Here is an 18,569-nt window from a genome sequence, read left to right on the forward strand (position 1 = left end):
GATGGTGCAGATGGACAGAAAGGGGGTGAGGGTGGAGGTGGACTGAGAGAAATGGTGGAGAAGATGGTCAGAATGGGGGTGAGGGTGGAGGTGGACTGAGAGAAAGGGTGGAGATGATGGACAGAATGTGGGTGATGGAGGAAGTGGAGAGAGAGAAAGGGTGGAGAGGCTGGACAGGAAGGGGCTGAGGGTGGAGGTGGACTGAGAGAAAGGGTGGAGAAGATGGACAAAAAGGGAGTAAGGGTGGAGGTGTTCTGAGAGAAAGTGTGGAGATGGACAGAAAGGGTGTGGGGGTGGAGGTAGATTGAGAGAAAGGGTGTAGAAGATGGACAGAAAGCGGGTGATGGAGGAGGTGGATAGAGAGAAAGGGTGGAGAAGATGGACAGGAAGGGGGTGATGGAGGAGGTGGACAGAGAGAAAGGGTTGAGAAGATAGACAGAAAGGGGGTGATGGAGGTGGGCAGAGAATAAGGGTGGAGAAGATGGACAGAATGGGGGTGATGGAGGTGGTCAGAGAATAAGGGTGGAGAAGATGGACAGAATAGGGGTGAGGGTGGAGGTGGGAAGAGAGAAAGGGTGGAGAAGATGGACAGAACGGGGGTGAAAGTGGTGGTGGACAGAGAGAAATGGTGGAGAAGATGGACACAAAGGGGGTGAGGGAGGAGGTGGACTGAGAGAAAGGGTGGAGAAGAAGGACAGAATGTGTGTGATGGTGGAGGTGGATAGAGAGGAAGGGTGGAAAAGATAGACAGAATGGGGATCAGGGTGAAGGGGGACTGAGAGAAAGGGTGGATAAGATGGACAGAAAGGTTGTGATGGTGGAGGTGGACAGAGAGAAAGGGTGGAAAAGATGGACAGAATGGGGGTGAGGGTGGAGGTGGACTGAGAGAAAGGGTGGAGATGATGGACAGAAAGAGGGTGATGTAGGAGGTGGACTGAGAGAGAGGGAAGGAGGAGAAGGATTAACAGGAAATTGGAGTAAAACGTATGCAGGCAATGCCTGGTACTCGTTTAGTCCTATATAAATTAATCGAGAAGTTTGTGTGAACCACATTGGATTTATGTCTCATGACTTTCTGAAAAATATCTTTGTGTCACTTCAAATACAAATGCATACTGTCACCTTACAGTAATCCCCCATCCAAACAACAGCAGGCAGTAGAGACTAATAGGCATTTTGGGACATGAGAGAACAGCAAGAGGCATTCTGGATTAAATATCACCTTTGACGTTTAGGGTGCCTACGTGCAGGGGAAAAACAACACATCATCATGTCCTCATAGGCCATACCCCCATTCCTAAGATACACGCCTCCCCCTTCACCTTCCCATCCACTCTCCCTTCCCTCTGACTTCCTCTTTAATTTATTAGAAATATCCCGAACGGAATGGAAGTACACCGCCATTTAAAGAGCTTCTAAGCGAACTGTACTACAGTAAACATATATTTAGCTCTCCCGGTCGCTGCTCAGTATTTCAGTGCCATATCAGCTTGTTTGATCAAAGTTCTCAACTCCTCCCTAAGCACACACTTATTTTGGAAATAGACCAATGAAAGAGCGTCTTATGACAATGATGGGCTCTCCTTGCCTTTATTTCGCTTACATTGCCACTGTCTCCATCACTCGTTTTCTTGCACTGTTCTGTCACTGTCAACTATGTTTCACTGGCATTGTAGCCCTCTCTTTCTCTCACACTGTCATTGTCTCCTTCTCTGTTTCTATACCACAACCATTGTCTGCTATCTTCCAACAATAACTACTTGCAGGCAGGTCTATCTCATCGATTTACAGTCGACGTTTAGGCATTGCTCACAGTAACATGGACAAAAATATGGAAACACCAAAAACACAACACATGATCATGCCCAATCCATTGTAGGAAGTCCGTTGGTATTTAAAACAGTTTCCAGTCAACTCAGAATGGATAAATATAGGTCTTTTATAGTTTTCGAGGAAATCTTACACCGTTCTCCTTACAATGACAAATTCAGGTAACGATAAAGTGGTGGATAGCGCGCAAGCGCCCATCTCTCCATAGTAAATCACAAAGGCTGAATAACATTGAGATCAGTAACTGTGGTGGCCAGGGGAGATGTGACAATTCATCCTCGTGCTCAAAAAACTAGTTCTGGACGATGCGAGCTGTTTGAAGAGCCTCCCTGTCGTCTTTGTGCGCAGTATCACCATTCGGGTACAAACGTTGTGCCATAGCATGGACGGGATCAGCCAAATTGGTTACATCAACTTTGGTAGTTATGCACTCTTGCAGAATAACCATGAGGCCCACGTAATGCCACGGTATGGCTATCCAAATAATCACCGAACCCTAACTCGGCCAAATGTTGGTAACGGGGTGAAACAAGACCACCAGACCAAATAACATTCTTCCAATGCACCGTAGTCCAGGTTTTATGCCTTTGGCACCACGTTTTCTTGTTGTGGGTTCTGATGAGTGGTTCTCGAATTCCAGCTCGCCCTGCAATCCACAGCTTATGGAGCTCCCTTCGTACTGATTTTGTGCCGACAGGGTTTTTGAGTGCGACATCCATTTCTGTAGTGAATTTTTCAGCTGTCATCCTCTTTATTTTTCGTCACAATCCTCTTCAATGACCGTCTATCACGAAAACTGAACACACACTTGCGTCCACGGTGTGACTTAGCGGATGCTTTTTTTTTCTCTCTCTCTCTCTATAAGCGGCATGAATCTCTTGAAATACCAAACATTTCGGCTTCCTTGGTTGGGAAGCACCCACCACCACACGAGCACCAACAATTTGCTCACTTCCGATTTCACTTAGCGACTGACATTTGCAATGTATTGAGAACAGTGCACAGGTGCTGTTCCTGGTCAAAGACAACACCCTGCGGGCTTGTTTAGCTTCTGAAAATGTTCAAGTATATATTTCTCGCGGTCTTTCCATATTCTGTCCAACTCCTGCATCTGCACTTCTTGAATTGGCCTTACGACTTAGAGACCGTACAGTAGCTGACTAGAGGCGTGGAGTGTGGTTAGATGGGCTGCGATTTTGCCTCTTTTTCAAACTGTACACAGCATCGAATGTACAGGTGGTTCAGTGAGGCATTTATCCTGTAGAGTGTGGAAGGTGTACTTCAGGCTGTTGCTTTGGGGTTTTTTTTGTACCATAAATTGGACCCATTCATTCAGGTTACCTTGAACATTAATCAGGTTATTTATTTCAACGTTCTCGATGACGCATTATTACCTCTTTCTTCTGCCACTTCATCATGAGTAGGCTATGAGCACTTCCGTTATAAACAGCTGTGTTCACAGGACCGCACGCATAAATTCCTGGTTTGTCAAACCCTCAGATATCCTGCCTGATCTCTATTATCCTACTGAATCACTCTTTCTGGATTCTACATGAAATATTTGGAAATATCTCAAGCAACGGGTGAAACGTAGCATTCTACGTTCCTGTAATTTTTATCTCCATGTGACTTTATCGTCAATAAGTAGTGACAGGAAAAAATTATTATATTTTAAGGCCAAAATCGGTGTTATTTTTTGCCACAATCGGGGTCATTTTTTTCTGAAGTCGGCGTTGTTCTTTGTCAATGTCGGTGCTACTTTTTAGCCAAACTCAGTGTAAGTTTTTCCAAGCTTGGTGTCATTTTTTGGTTCAAAATGGTTCAAATGGCTCTGAGCACTATGGGACTCAACTGCTGTGGTCATAAGTCCCCTAGAACTTAGAACTACTTAAACCTAACTAACCTAAGGACATCACACACATCCATGCCCGAGGCAGGATTCGAACCTACGAACGTAGCGGTCGTGCGGTTCCAGACTGTAGCGCCTTGAACCGCTCGGCCACTCCGGCCGGCGTCATTTTTTGGCCAAATTTGGTGTTATTCATTTCATCAAATTCGGTGTTATTTTTTTACCCCACAAAAGCACTGTCCTTTTCCTGCCTAAGTCAGTGTTGCTTTTTGTCAAATTCAGTGCACTTTTGTTGCCAAATTCAGTGTCGTGTTTTTTCCCAATTCAATGACTTTTTTTTGCCAAATTTAGTGTCGTTTTTACGAAATATGTTTCTACGGAACTGGTTTTTGTGAAATTTGATATTAAATTTGCCACATTCGGTTTATTTTTCCCAAATGTGAAGTTTTTTTGACAAATATGATGTAATTTTTTTACCAAATACTTCGTTTCTTTTCCAAACTCGGAGTTATTGTTCTCCCATATTCGGTGCTATCATTTTACCAAATTCGGTGCTACATTTTGGCAAATTCAGACGTCGTTTTTACGAATTCGATATTGTTGTTTGCCACATTCGGCGCCTTTTTGACACTTTCAGTGCTATTTTCGTCTTCACATAAGAGTTGGTTACGTGAAAAATGAACTGTCATTTTAATACATGAACCTCAACCTTGAGGAGATTAGAACTGTAAATGCTGTTTTAAGATTCAATGACTGTCAGATAAGAACATAAGCAAACGGCCGTCGTTAGATTTATAGCATTTTGATATTACAAAATTACAACCGTAATTTCAGGTTATTTTTCCCGTTATCGTTTTCCCGTAATTTCCCTGTCCCTATCAATGAGTGGCTGTTACGCTCCCTTCACAGTCGAACTGAGGCCAATATCCAGGCCAGAGGTGGTCTTATATGGTATTAAAGAGATGTGTCCTGGGAGTAGCTAATTTTACTCCAGTGTGTTTATATGATAAGGAAACTTAAGGGTTTATCGTATGCTGTCGTCATCTAGAAAAATTTGCTCGATTGAAGATCCCCTACCTTGCTCTGACCTTATTATCACGTTGTGTTCCTCCATATTGTATATTTACGTAGCCATCTAGCTATGTCAGTGTCTCCGTTTCCATTACATGAATGAAGATTTCTAGCTTTTAATATTTTACGAAGCAATTCAAGGTGAATGCTGCTTTACCCTGTGCTCGCCTCTTCATCTCCGAATAACTACTGCAACCTACATCCTTCTGTATCTGCTTACTGTATTCATCTCTTGGCCTCCCTCTATAATTTTTATCCCCCACACTTCTCTAGCGGTTCTGGCGCTGCAGTCCGGAACCGCGGGACTGCTACGGTCGCAGGTTCGAATCCTGCCTCGGGCATGGGTGTGTGTGATGTCCTTAGGTTAGTTAGGTTTAAGTAGTTCTAAGTTCTAGGGGACTTATGACCTAAGATGTTGAGTCCCATAGTGCTCAGAGCCATTTTTAGCCATACTTCTCTAACCGATTCTTTCATTTGCTACAAATTTCTTTTCTCCTCAGTTGTGTTCAGTACCACTTCGTTAGCTACATGAACTATCCATCTAATCTTCAGCAATCTTCTGTAGCACTACATTTCAGCCGGCCGGGGTGACCGAGCGGTTCTAGGCGCTACACTCTGGAACCACGCGACCGCTACGGTCGAAGGTTCGAATCCTGCTTCGGGCATGGGTTTGTGTGATGTCCTTAGGTTAGTTAGGTTTAAGTAGTTCTAAGTTCTAGGGGACTGATGACTTCAGAAGTTAAGTCCCATAGTGCTCAGAGCCATTTGCACCATTTGAACTACATTTCAAAAGATTATCTGAACTGTGTACCGTCCATTTTTCGCTTCCATACAAGGCTACATGATAAACAAATGCCTCCGAAACGACTTCCAACACTAAAATCTAAATTTGATATTAACACATTTCACTTCATCGGAAACGCTTTTCTTGCCATTGCCAGTCTATAGTACATATCCTCTTTACTTCGGCCACCATCAGTTATTTTACTGCCCGAATAACAACTACTTTCATTGCCTGGTTTCCAAAGTAATTCCTTCAGTATCACCTGACGTATTTCGACTATATTCAATTAACCTTGTTTTGCTTTTGTTGGTGTTCCTCTTATATCCTCCTTTCAAGACACTGTTCCTTCCATTCAGCTGTTCTTCCAAGAACTTTTCTGAATGTGACAGAATTACAATGTCATTGTGAATGACAAACCTCAATGTTTTTGTTTCTTCTCCCCGAACTTAAGTTCCATCTCCAAATTTTACTTCCGTTTCCTTTATTGCATGCTCAAAGTTCAGACTGAATAAAATAGGAGATAGATAGCAACCCTATCTCACTCACTTCTTCACCACTGCTTCCCTTTCATGCCCCTCGACTATTACATCTGCTGTCTGGTTTTTTGTACGGGTTGTATATAACACTTTCTCCCAATATTTTACCACTGTTACCTTCAGAATTTCTAAGTGTGTATTCCAGCCGACGATCACAAAAGGTGAAGTACACTACTGGCCATTAAAATTGCTACACCACGAAGATGACGTGCTACAAACGCGAAATTTAACCAACAGGAAGAAGATGCTGTGATATGCAAATGATTAGCTTTTCAGAGCATACACACAAGGTTGGCGCCGGTGGCGACACCTACAACGTGCTGACATGAGGAAAGTTGCCAACCAATTTCTCATACACAAACAGCAGTTGACCGGCGTTGCCTTGGGAAACGTTGTTGTGATGCCTCGTGTAAGGAGGAGAAATGCGTACCGTCGCGTTTCCGACTTTGATAAAGGTCGGATTGTAGTCTATCGCGATTGTGGTTTATCGTATCGCGACATTGCTGCTCGCGTTGGTCGAAATCCAATGACTGTAGGCAGAATATGGAATCGGTGGGTTCAGGAGGGTAATACGGAATGCCGTGCTGGATCCCAACGGCCTAGTATCATTAGCAGTCGAGATGACAGGCATCTTATCCGAATGGCTGTAACGGATGATGCAGCTACGTCTCGATCCCTGAGTCAACAGATGGGGACGTTTGCAAGACAACAACCATCTGCCCGAACAGTTCGACGACGTTGTCAGCAGCATGGACTATCAGCTCGGAGACCATGGCTGCGGTTACCCTTGACGCTGCATCACAGACAGAAGCGCCTGCGATGGTGTACTCAACGACGAACCTGGGTACACGAATGGCAGAACGTCATTTTTTCGGATGAATCCAGGTTCTGTTTACAGCATCAGGATGGTTACATTCGTGTTTGGCGACATTGCGGTGAACGCACATTGGAAGGGTGTATTCGTCATCGCCATACTGGCGTATCACCCGGCGTGATGGTATGGGGTGCCACTGGTTACACGTCTCGGTCACCTCTTGTTCGCACTGACGGCACTTTGAACAGTGGACGTTACATTTCATATGTGTTACGAACAGTGGCTCTACCCTTCATTCGATCCCTGCGAAACCCTACATTTCAGCAGGATAATGCACGACTGCATGTTGCAGGTCCTGTACGGGCCTTTCTGGATACATAAAATGTTCGACTGCTCCCCTGGCCAGCACATTCTCCAGATCACCCACCAATTGAAAACGTCCGGTCAATGGTGGCCGAGCAACTGGCTCGTCACAATACGCCAGTCACTATTCTTGACGAACTGAGGTATCTTGTTGAAGCTGCATGGGCAGCTGTACCTGTACACGCCATCCAAGCTATGTTTGACTCAATGCCCAGGCGTATCAAGGCCGTTATCACGGCCAGAGGTGGTTGCTCTGGGTACTGATTTCTCAGGATCTATGCACCCAAATTGCGTGAAGATGTAATCACATGTCAGTTCTAGTATAATATATTTGTCCAATGAATACCCGTTTATGATCTGCTTTTTTTCTTTGTGTAGCAATTTTGATGGCCAGTAGTGTACCTCCTTTATCCTTCTTTCATGAAGATCTAATTTGCCATGTTGCCACATAGCGTGGGTGTTTCTATGGCATGTCAGGAGAACGATCGATGACTGTGTCTCAGTGAGAGGGGAGGGTTCTTTATTCTGCATACAAAGATGGCTGTGCGCTGTTCTCGGTGACAGGTCGTATCTGGCGTTCCGCCACCCGACCAGCCAGGGGCTGCGCAGCTCGCTGTTCGCACCCTTCTGCAGCAGCGTGTGGGTGGCCAGCGGTGCCGTCTGGCTTCTTATCATGAGCTCGCTGCGGCTCATCACGTGGATCGGCTCGCGCCAGGCGGGCACCATCGTGCAGGCTGAGAGCTCCTGGGGCGCCGTCGTCGTCTTCGCCGCCTGCGCTATTGGCTTACAAGGTAGACACTCTTTCTTTTTACCGCAGTATTCATCACAATGTATTCACGGAGACTGGTAACCGGTCACAGACCCTACTGTGATCTGCAAGTGTACGTTGTTTGCCCACTGATCGAGAATAACAAGATTTTGACCATTGCAGTAGACGAGGAGAACACGGCAAGTGGCATTACCGGATTTCCCAGGAACTTCACTCAGTGGAAGAGGAGCTAAAATGGCGAATTCTTCTTGGCTGATCCCTAGGTATTCGGCCGTTTTTGAAAAAAACAACGGTCGAAGTTTTGAGGTAGTTTCTAGGTACTTTATGTGCCTTTTATCGCGTGATATTGCTCTGACGAAGTGGGGGCTCAGTGGTTAGGGTCTTTTTTTGTGTTCGAAACACGTTAATTGTTTTTATATATTTTATTTTTATTGTTTTCGTTTATCTACGCATATCTGTAGAAAGTTGCTACACGAATCTCTCTTGTCAAATTAGGGGATACAAGGGCGTTGTGAGGTAACGGGCGAACTGTGGCGCCCTGAAAATACTGTAAGTTCAGAGTTGGCGGCGACCAATCAATCCGCTCGGCAAGGTGCGGCTCGTTAGCAAGCACGTGATGCCGCACAACGGCCGGCCACGTGGTCCATCGAGCACGTGCCTGGGAATTCCTTGGTGACGCTGTGCGCCAGGAGGGCCAGGGATGGCGAACTTTGTGAAACCTTAATGGCAGACATTTCACAGTTCGTATAGAAATTAATAGTAGCCAGATGAATCATGATACCTCAAAAAGAAACATATACTGTACTATTATTTGCACGACGATTCTGATGGTGTAATCAGATTTTCAATATCTTTATTAGTATAAAGTTTAGTATGTGACGGTAAATAATACAAGTAACACCCACCAAAGAATTTCCAAAATATAAACGCTTCATCTGATTTTGTCGACCGCCGTGTCTTTAGAAAGCTATTAGGTTAAAACTAAATTGGTATGAATTACAGGCATGTAACTTGAATAGTACATGAGTTATTGGAGGTCAAAGTGGCCGATTACTCTCGATCGCGTCAAGCCATAAGTACTCCACAGTTTATTCGTCTGTGTCTTTGTTTGTATCCGATATATACTATTCATGAAGAAATTGGTTAAATATTTACTGTGTGTTAGAAAGCACAGAGACATTAGGCTCCTGGCCTACCTTTTGCTTCTTTTCTTTTAATATATGTTTATTTAATTTTTTATTTATTTAATAATGTGTGTTAGAGCATGGTTATAGTCCAGCCATACGAATATTTATTTAATTTCAAGCTATTTAAATGTAAATCCAGTATTTCGAGTGTTTCAATAAGTTTGTGAGTGCACGTTGGCTTGGAGACATAGAGGGAGCGCTCTAGCCAATCACAGCTCTAGTTACTAAGAGAGACTATGGAGGTTGGGAAGGAGCATCGTTTCCAGACAGTGGAGCAGTTTGCGCATGGTCGCGGAGGATAGAAATATTTCGGAGTGCCGACCTGTGCTCTTGTGTGATTACTGTGGCTTCTGCAGTGAAGACGTAGTATGCGTTCAGAAGTGAATATCTCGCGAGCTGTGTTGTTGTTCACAACTAATTACGTGAAGTAGGAATCTATTGTTTCCCTGTTATTCAGCTTATATTTCATTTAATTGCTGGACCATTTAATTGCAATCTTTCATTTATAAATTTATATGTTACATTCATAATTCGCAATTGCCGAGTGATAGAAACCTTCGACCATTCGATTCATGTGTGTATTCTTGTCGTATACAATAGACTCGGCAGTATTTGGCCTGTAATGTGGTAAGTACGTATCGCAGCCCTTAGACAACGAAACCAGACCACACTTTTAATATTGCAACGTTGAGTCTGAGGGTACGTAGTTGATGGCCACCTCATTTCATTCATTTATTATTTGAAAGCCCTCAACTGGGTGCTTGTCAAGGATTTGAGACCTGCAAAGTGGTAATTCCTTTGCTCTCTGTTATTCAGCATTCTATGCGAAGTGTAAAAACCTTTGCAAAACCAGTAGAGATTTCTGTAGAGTGAACCTCTCACAAAACACAGTGTGAGAACGACTTTTTCCGCAAGTAGGTTTCTGGAAATAGTGAAATTACGCAGTAATTTTCGCAGCCAACACATGCTATCAATAGTGGTCCTAATGTATCACGTTAAAGGAAATTTGCATGGGGCTCAGAGTCTAAGTAAGTTGAGTGCAGGGAACAGTAGCGGTTAGCGCGTTTAACGGAGAGCGGTATCGGAGACAGTTGGAACACTCGGTAACCGGCGGCAGCTACAATGACATCAGGCGACTTCTCCAGTGGCAGACGCAGTCCAGCAGCAGTACGACGGCAGTGTCTCCGAGTACTCCAGGGCAGGCTTCAATCTCGTCTTCCACTACAACCTACGGCATCACCGTGGCAGAGGGAACCATCTCAGATCAGATAAGTGCCTGCGCAAATAGTGAGACAATGTGTGACTCTGAAGTTGGAGCTCCACTTATAGATCTCGCGAATATAAAACAGTCACCTAGTATGTGTAATTCTGAAAACGGAAGAGAGCTGGTTAGTTCGAAATCAGAGCACGAAAGTGTAACTAGTAGGAATTCGGGTAGGGGGAATGAATTTGGGGCGATATGATGTCTCAGCTAATGCAAATGATCCAGGGAATGGCAAATAATATCAGTGCAGTTCGAACAGTTATGGGTACATTGAGAACAGGTATGGGCACATTGCAAACAGTTACGGATACAATTCGGCCTGATATGGGTACTATGGGCACTGAAATAGGCTCCGTTGTGCAAGGGGAAGTTGAAAAAATTATGGGTAACCTTGAAAAAGCAATTGATGATAAATTAAAATGTGTCTGAATGGATGTGGGGAAAATTACAGGCGAAGTTGTAATAATAAAATTTAAAATCGAATCATTGGAAAAAGATCTTGGGGAAAAATGGATAAGATACAGGCGGAACTTGGGGACAAGGTATATGACTGTATAAAAGCGCAAGATGCCCATAAAAGCGATGTAAATTTAGCAATTAGTGACATTGCCAATCGTGTAGGTGAGGGGGAGAAAGAAGAGGGCAAAATTAAAAATAAAACAGAGTCCAGTATCACTAGTGAAAATGAATTTAAAGAACAAATGCAACAGATAAAAAATGATTTAAATTCGTTAGCCTTCCAACAAGCCACGGCGGTCATAAATATCCCTTGGGCAAATACCGGATCTGTGAAATGTTACACAGATGAAGGAAGATATCACCCAGTAAATTTCTTGGCTGTGTGTAGGGACGCTTTTGTTCACGGCATGTCGGACGAAGCGAAAATAAGATACATTAAACGGCATTTGGAGGGAGACCCACAGTCTTTGGCAAATGTTACATGTAGTTTGTGTTTTTCGAATAAATTTGGAGACAAAACAGATGTGGATCGAAAATGAGTTCTTAAACGGGCCGAGTTTCAAGTACGCTTATGGGACGATGAGAGATTTTTGCAAGCGCGAACTTGGCAAACTTATGCATGTGAAAAATCCGTTGGGGGTTTTAACGGAAATCACCAAGTTAAGAAGGCGATTACCTGAAGATTTGCAGTGGGATCTTGTCCATAGTCCATGTGACTCCGTGAGCGAATTTCTAGAATTTTTAGAATAATTAGAGAGGCTATGGAGTTCAAACCTCAGAAAAAACCGTATGGTAGTTATCAAAATGGGAATCCAAATAATCACCACCAAAATAATAATCGTGAGAGAAATCAAAGGAATTTCAGAGAGATAGTAGCTGGAATGAGCAGAATGGTCGGAGAACGAACAGGAGTGATAACTTCCGTGAACGGGACCCAAGTAAAGAATGCAGATTTGACGGGGGAAATTCGCGTGAAGTGCAATCGCGTAACAACCGATAGGGAAACTGATGTTCATCACATCTCAGTTCCGGGGACGGCCATCTGAACAGGCGATGAAAAGGACTAGAGATAATGGTAATGGTAGAAATGTTGATAGGTTCGGAGAAAGGCAACAAATATGTAATATGGAGTATGTTAGAGAGGAAGGCTATATAGGTGGCTCTTTCAATAAAAGCAGATGCGAACGGCGGAAGCATAGATTTGTGAGAGATTTAAGTAAAAGTAATGGGAATAAATTTGCGGGGAATGATGTAAGTTATGAATGTTGTAACAGTTCTGTCACTAAATGTAACTGGGTTTTCTCTTTTGATGCTAGTCAATTGTCAGGATGAGCATCACTGCAATGGGCATTTAATTCTAAAGCATTATGTCAGGGTGAAAATACTAAATAAATTAATTTTTCTCTCTTAACAACATGTGGGCAGGGTGGGTTCTTCCTTGGGTCGGGTATGAGGTAGAATGAAACAGCAGTTTTACATAAGATAACTTTTATTGAAGATTTGTACAACTGTTTCCTTACTCGATGTCCTGGCTCTGAGAGCGGCAGCTGTGTCGTTTGCGAAGCCTTCTGCTGCGGCAGCGGCGGCGTCTGATTACGCGTGGCAGTGTGTATCTCGTCTCGCCGTCTCGCCCAGCTGACTGGAGACGCGCAGCGCGAGGTTGCCCGTTTAATTATTGCGAAAGAAATCGTGCATCGGATGGTGATACCTGGGATGTGGCGTCCCAGAGTTTCTCTTCTCTAAGCGGCCGCGTGTGTTGTGCGTCGGCCGGCGGAGCGGCGCGGCGGGGGAAGGCCAGTGTCCCGGACTCGAACAACGGACTCCCGCTTGCCAGTCTTCGGCTGTCAGATCTTCATCCCAGCTCACAGGTGACTGCTGATGTGAGGCCGTCTCCTTCCCGTCCTCACGAGTCACCCGGGTACGTAAAAATCAGACTTCAAATACCTTTTAATTTCTGTCTTCTTGCGCCGAGGCTGCTGCTTGCTATTTCATTACAGCGGCGGACTTGGTGCGTCTGTGTATGATGTAGTCTCTTCTTGCATGACGGTCTTCAGCACCGAAACTGACTGAAAACTACTGCTACTCTTCTCTTCTTCCTTTGTCTGTCAGGCTCACTGCGTCTCGCGTATTTATTCACTTCAGTTTACTGGAGGTGAACGATTTCACGGTCATTGCCTCTTCTGTCAAGTTGAAAAGCTTCTCAAAGAATCTTCTTAACGTCGGTCATTGGCTCTTGGAATGTAGGCGAGGGCCTTTGCTCACATGTGACAATTGAGAAACACGTGAGCTGGTCGTTGCCTCTTCTGTCACGTTGAAAAGCTTCTCGAAGAGTGTTCTTAACGTCAGTCATTGGCTCTTGGAATGTAGGCGAGGGCCTTTGCTCACATGTGACAACTGAGAAACACGTGAGCTGGTCGGACGATGCCCTGACGGCTGAATCGACAGCGTCCGCTTATGTGGAACTTGCTGACTTCACGGTCATTGTCTCTTCTGGTCTGCTGTTCTGCCCGCTGTTTGCCAGTATGTAACTCTCTGAACTAAACCAAGTTTTTCATTTATATTCTAATTTCTACTTCACTTTGATTTCACTAATTTATTTACTTAAGTACCACTCAACAATGTGTAATGAATGAGTGTGTGAATGGTGATGAATGGAAATATTCAGTGGCTCAAAAAGAAGTTAAGAGGAGATGAATTTTGTGAAATCAAATTGTGTGTGGAGAGTTCTGTAGAGGTATTAGCAAACAGTAGCAATTTCAGTAAGAAAGGTGTTGTAGTAGCAAGTGTTTGTGAGTCGGCGAAAAGCGTCGGTGTTAGTGAAGGTGGCGTAGCTTTGGTCTCGCCAGCTGCGTGTGAGGGTGATTGTGCATCGGCGGAAAGCGTCGATATTACTAACGGAGGCTTAGCGTTGGTCTCGCCAGCAGTCGAAGTTAAAAATGTATAGGAGGAGGTAGATGATTTCTGTGTAAAGGAACAGAGTAATGATAAGTTATGTAATGATGTAAAAGTTACTGGCATTGATACTTCGGAAGAAGGAATTTACGCGTTTCTAGTCACGAATGAAGGCGAAACGAAACTTATTGATGAATCTGTGGATCTAAAATGTTTGTCAGAGTGTGAATGTGAGAATGTATGTAAAGTAGGATCGGGGGTTCATCTGGATGAAATGTGAGTAAAAATGGCAGTATGTGCTGATTTTTGTCCGATCACAGCGGAAGGTAGTAAGTGTAGAAGCCCCAAAATTGTACGACAAGGTAGCGGCAATTTGTGTAATGTAGCGGCGGAGGATAAAGTTGTGTACGATTCATGTAAAGTTAATTTTTAGATGGAGGAAAGTAAAGTTTCTGATGTGAAATTTTGTAGTGATTTAAACGGTGTATCAGCAGATAAGGTTCCTGAGATGAATATTTATGGTTATGATGGCTTAGACATCAATCTATCATTTCAGGAAGATAAAGTGTTTGACAGTGAATTGATGTGTAATTTTGTTGAAGCTGCAAGTGTCGATATTTTGGAGGGGAAAAACAGTAAAGTTGTGCATGCTGTGGGTAGTGAATCGGCCAAATGTGTGGAAGAACTAACAGAAAATTTAGAGAGGGCTGAAGTAAATGGTGTGTGTGTGGGGGGGGGGGGGGGGGAGGGTTGTTTGGGGTAGGAGACCAGACTGCGAGGTCATCGGTCTCATCGGATTAGGGAAGGCCGTCGTCCTCCCGAATGCGAGTCCAGTGTCTAACCACTGCGTCACCTCGCTCGGTAGTGAATGGTGTGGATGGAGATGGTTTGTGTAATCAAGTTCCTACAAATTGCTATATGAAGGAGGAGTGTGATTCTAGTGAGACTCATTGGCGTTGGTACGGTAGAACGTTACGGTCGTTGCTGCAGCATATGTGGAAATAAGAGAAGTTTAAAATTATTAAGCGTATATAGAGAAAGGCAGAAATGGAAAGTCGTTCTAATCTGTAATTAGTGGTAGTAATTTTGGAGGGATAACTTATATGTTTACTTGGGGATTCATTAGTAATTTGTTAGTTTATTGTGGCACTGTACATGTGCAAAAATGGGGAAGTTTAGGCACTGAGGGTCCGTGGAGGTCAGCTACCTCGTGGGTTTAAGTAAAATATGTATTAATTTATGCTTTGTATAAGAATGTGGTAAAGAATTTAGTGGTCAATTTGAAGGATATTAAAATTGTGATTGTATGTAAGCGCAATTTTGGTGTGTGGAGGTAGGAAGGATTTATTAAAGTCAATTAAATAGAACTTATGGGAATTTGAGCTTACTGTGATTCAGTCGTTTGCCTTGTGACTTTGTTCCTAAACTATCGTTTTCCACTGGAGGGAATGCTTAGCAAGGATCCTGGTTGATTTTGGGAAGTGGTTTGTTGACCGGTGTCTAGTTTTTGTTTTCGTTGTAGACAGGTTTGTCACGATAAGCGGTGGAACTCGGAATTCAGAGGCAGTCATGTTTTCTGCGAGGCACTTAGTCAAAAGACTGATATGAGTTGACCAATACTTCGTGCTAAAATCCGTGTGAGCTTGTATAGTGCCACGGAAAAATTAGTGCAAGATGGCACCTTAGCGCTGAGTGAGTGACACAAGAAGTGCTTTCAAAATGACACATAAGTGAAAGTGCGTTTAAAAAACTTTATTTCTTGTTTAAAGAAAATAAATAAAGTGTGTGCACAACTGAAATGCAGGCATTTATTTAATATGCCGTTTCGTTCATAATTTGTATTAGTTTAAGATTATTTCAAAATTCATGCTGTTCCAACACCACTACAAAAATTTTTAAACACTGTTGCTCTGGCGTTTGAATCATTTAATTCTATTCTTTGTAATTTGTTTATATGTACTAGTATGAACTGAATGGTGCTACTTATGAACGTTCTGCTAGCCTGAATGTTAATGAGTGGAGGTGTGTGAGGTAACGAGCGAATTGTGGTGCCCTGAAAATATTCGAAGTTCGGGGTTGGCGGCCTTCTCTCGGGCCGCTCGGCAAGGCGCGGCTCGCTAGCAAGCACGTGATGCCGCACAACGGCCGGCCACGTGGTCTATCGAGCACGTGGCTGGGAATTCCTTGGTGATGCTTTGTGAAACCTTAATGGCAGACATTTCACAGTTCGTATAGAAATTAATAGTAGCCAGATGAATCATGATACCTCAAAAAGAAACATGTACATTACTATTATTTGTACAACAATTCTGATGTCGTAATTAGATTTTCAATATCTTTATTAGTTTAAAGCTTAGTATCTGATGGTAAATTATAAAAGTAACACCCAGCAACGAATTCTCAAAATATAAACGTTTCATCCGATTTTGTCGATCGCCGTGGCTTTAGAAAGCTGTTAGTGTAAACCTAAATTGGTATGAATTACAGGCATGTAACTTGAATAGTACATGAGTTATTGGAGGTCAAAGTGGCCAATTACTATCGATCGCGTCAGGCCATAAGTATGCCACAGTTACACGAGAAAACGGCAGCAGCATGCTTATAAATATATTTATTCGCCTATATCTTTATTTATATCCAATATATACTATTCGTGAAGAAACTGATTAAATATTTACTGTGTGTTAGAAAGCACAGAGACATTAAACTCCTGGCCTACCTTTTGCTTATTTTCTTTTGATATATGTTTATTTAATTTTTTATGTATTTAATAATGTGTGTTAGAGCGTGTTTATAGTCCAGCCATAGGAATATTTATTTAATTTCAAGTTATTTAAATGTAAATCCAGTATTTCGAGTGTTTCAATAAGTTTGTGAGTGCACGTTGGCTTGGAGACATGGAGGGAGCTCTCTAGCCAATCACAGCGCTCGTTACTGAGAGAGATGTATGGAGGTTGGGGAGGAGCATCGTTTCCAGAGAGGACACGAGGTAGTACGAGCAGTGTGGTAGTTCTGGACGGTGCAGTACAGGACACGGGAAGTGCTAGACGCGACGACGTGATGGAAGCGGTGTGGGCAGAAAGAAAGACTTGGACAGTGGAGAAGTTTGCGCGTGTTCACGGAGGATAGAAATATTTCGGAGGGCCGACCTGTACTCTTGTGTGATTACCGTGGCTTCTGCAGTGAAGACGTAGTATGCGTTCGGAAGTGAATATCTCGTGTGCTATGTTGTTGTTCATAACTAATTACGTGAAGTAGGAATCTATTGTTTCCCTGTTATTCAACTTATATTTCATTTAACTGCTGGACCATCGACATCAGTATGTGTTTTTCAGAAATATACCGCATTCTCAAAACTACTTGTACTATCGTAGTCATCATTTAAAGTCGTTAAGACAGTACCTGCAGATTTTTTTAATTGCAATCTTTCATTTATTAGTTTATATGTTACATTCATAATTCGCAACTGCCGAGTGATAGAAACCTTCGACTATTTTCGATTCATGTGTGTATTCCTATTGTATACTGTAGACTCAGCAGTATTTGGTCTGTAATGCGGCAACTACGTATCCCAGCCCATAGACAACGAAACCAGCCAAAACTTTTAATATTGCAATGTTGAGTAGGAGCGTTCATAGTTGAGTGCCACCTCATTTCATTCATTTATTATTTGAAAGCCCGCAGCGTTATATTTATTATAATGTTGTAATAAATTACAACTAGATTTCCCAGTAAGTGTCATCATATATTTATTACATAATATATGTGTGTATGGTATGCTGAGGGGTTGCAATCTTTCTAAATTCTTATTTTCTGATATTTTATTTCCATCTCCATTCTTATATTAATTCTTATTTCCTATTGGTATGTGCCGGCCGGGGTGGCCGGGCGGTTCTAGGCACTACGGTCGCAGGTTCGAATCCTGCCTCGGGCATGGGTGTGTGTGTGTGTTTGTGTGTGTGTGTGATGTTCTTAGGTTAGTTAGGATTAAGTAGTTCTAAGTTCTAGGGGACTGATGACCACAGAAGTTTAGTCCCATAGTGCTCAGAGCCATTTCAACCTATTCGTATGTTTATTCTTCAGAAAGATTTGGTGCATTCTCTTGGATGATACCGATCGTAGAAACCTTCGAAACACAGAGGTGCTGAACACCACGAGTGTCGCGCAAAGGCAGAAGTTCTTCACAGTGACATTTCTTTGTGTGAATTTTACTCGGGAACGGAACGTCGTTACATTGTTGAAGATTTCGCGCGTTGGCACTAATTTCGCGGCAAACCGTACTTGATTGTGAATCAAGATACACTACAGAAATTTCACCGAAAACAAATTCAAATAATTTTCTCCTTTTTTGTTCAAATTCATTTTTTAGACATACAATTAGTAGACGAATAATTTCAACATTATATCAATATACACTGGAAAACATCCGTTTAGTAATCTTCAACAGGCATGGGTATACAAACGAAAAACAGTAACGAAAGTAATAATTGGATTTCGAACACGGGCGCAAAATTAAGAAGCCGCGGCGCTAACCACTGCGTCAGCATCTCGCCTGACGATATCGCGCGATAAAAGGCACATACCGTACCTGGAAAAATGCCTCGAAAAACTGTGACCGTCGATTTCTCAGAAACGGTAGAATGTCTACGGATAAGACGAGACAGGTTTTCGCTTATTTTGACCCCTGTTACACTGAGCGAAGTTTTTGGGAAATCTGGTTATGGCACTTCTTCCCTTCTCCTCGTGAGTTG

At 43.1% G+C, this 18,569-nt stretch overlaps 1 protein-coding gene across 1 annotated transcript in view; it reads left to right on the forward strand.

The window, feature by feature from the left end:
• The window catches only part of LOC126470806 (glutamate receptor ionotropic, delta-2-like), a 183,810-nt gene that overhangs the window by 31,070 nt on the left and 134,171 nt on the right, over nt 1–18,569 (forward strand). The window contains exon 4 of the mRNA XM_050098818.1: nt 7,812–8,038. Within this exon, the coding sequence (XP_049954775.1) occupies nt 7,812–8,038 (227 nt within the window). The remainder of the gene's footprint in view (nt 1–7,811; nt 8,039–18,569) is intronic.

The sequence above is a fragment of the Schistocerca serialis genome, chromosome 3 (genome assembly GCF_023864345.2).
Source record: "Schistocerca serialis cubense isolate TAMUIC-IGC-003099 chromosome 3, iqSchSeri2.2, whole genome shotgun sequence".
Lineage (NCBI taxonomy): Eukaryota > Metazoa > Arthropoda > Insecta > Orthoptera > Acrididae > Schistocerca > Schistocerca serialis.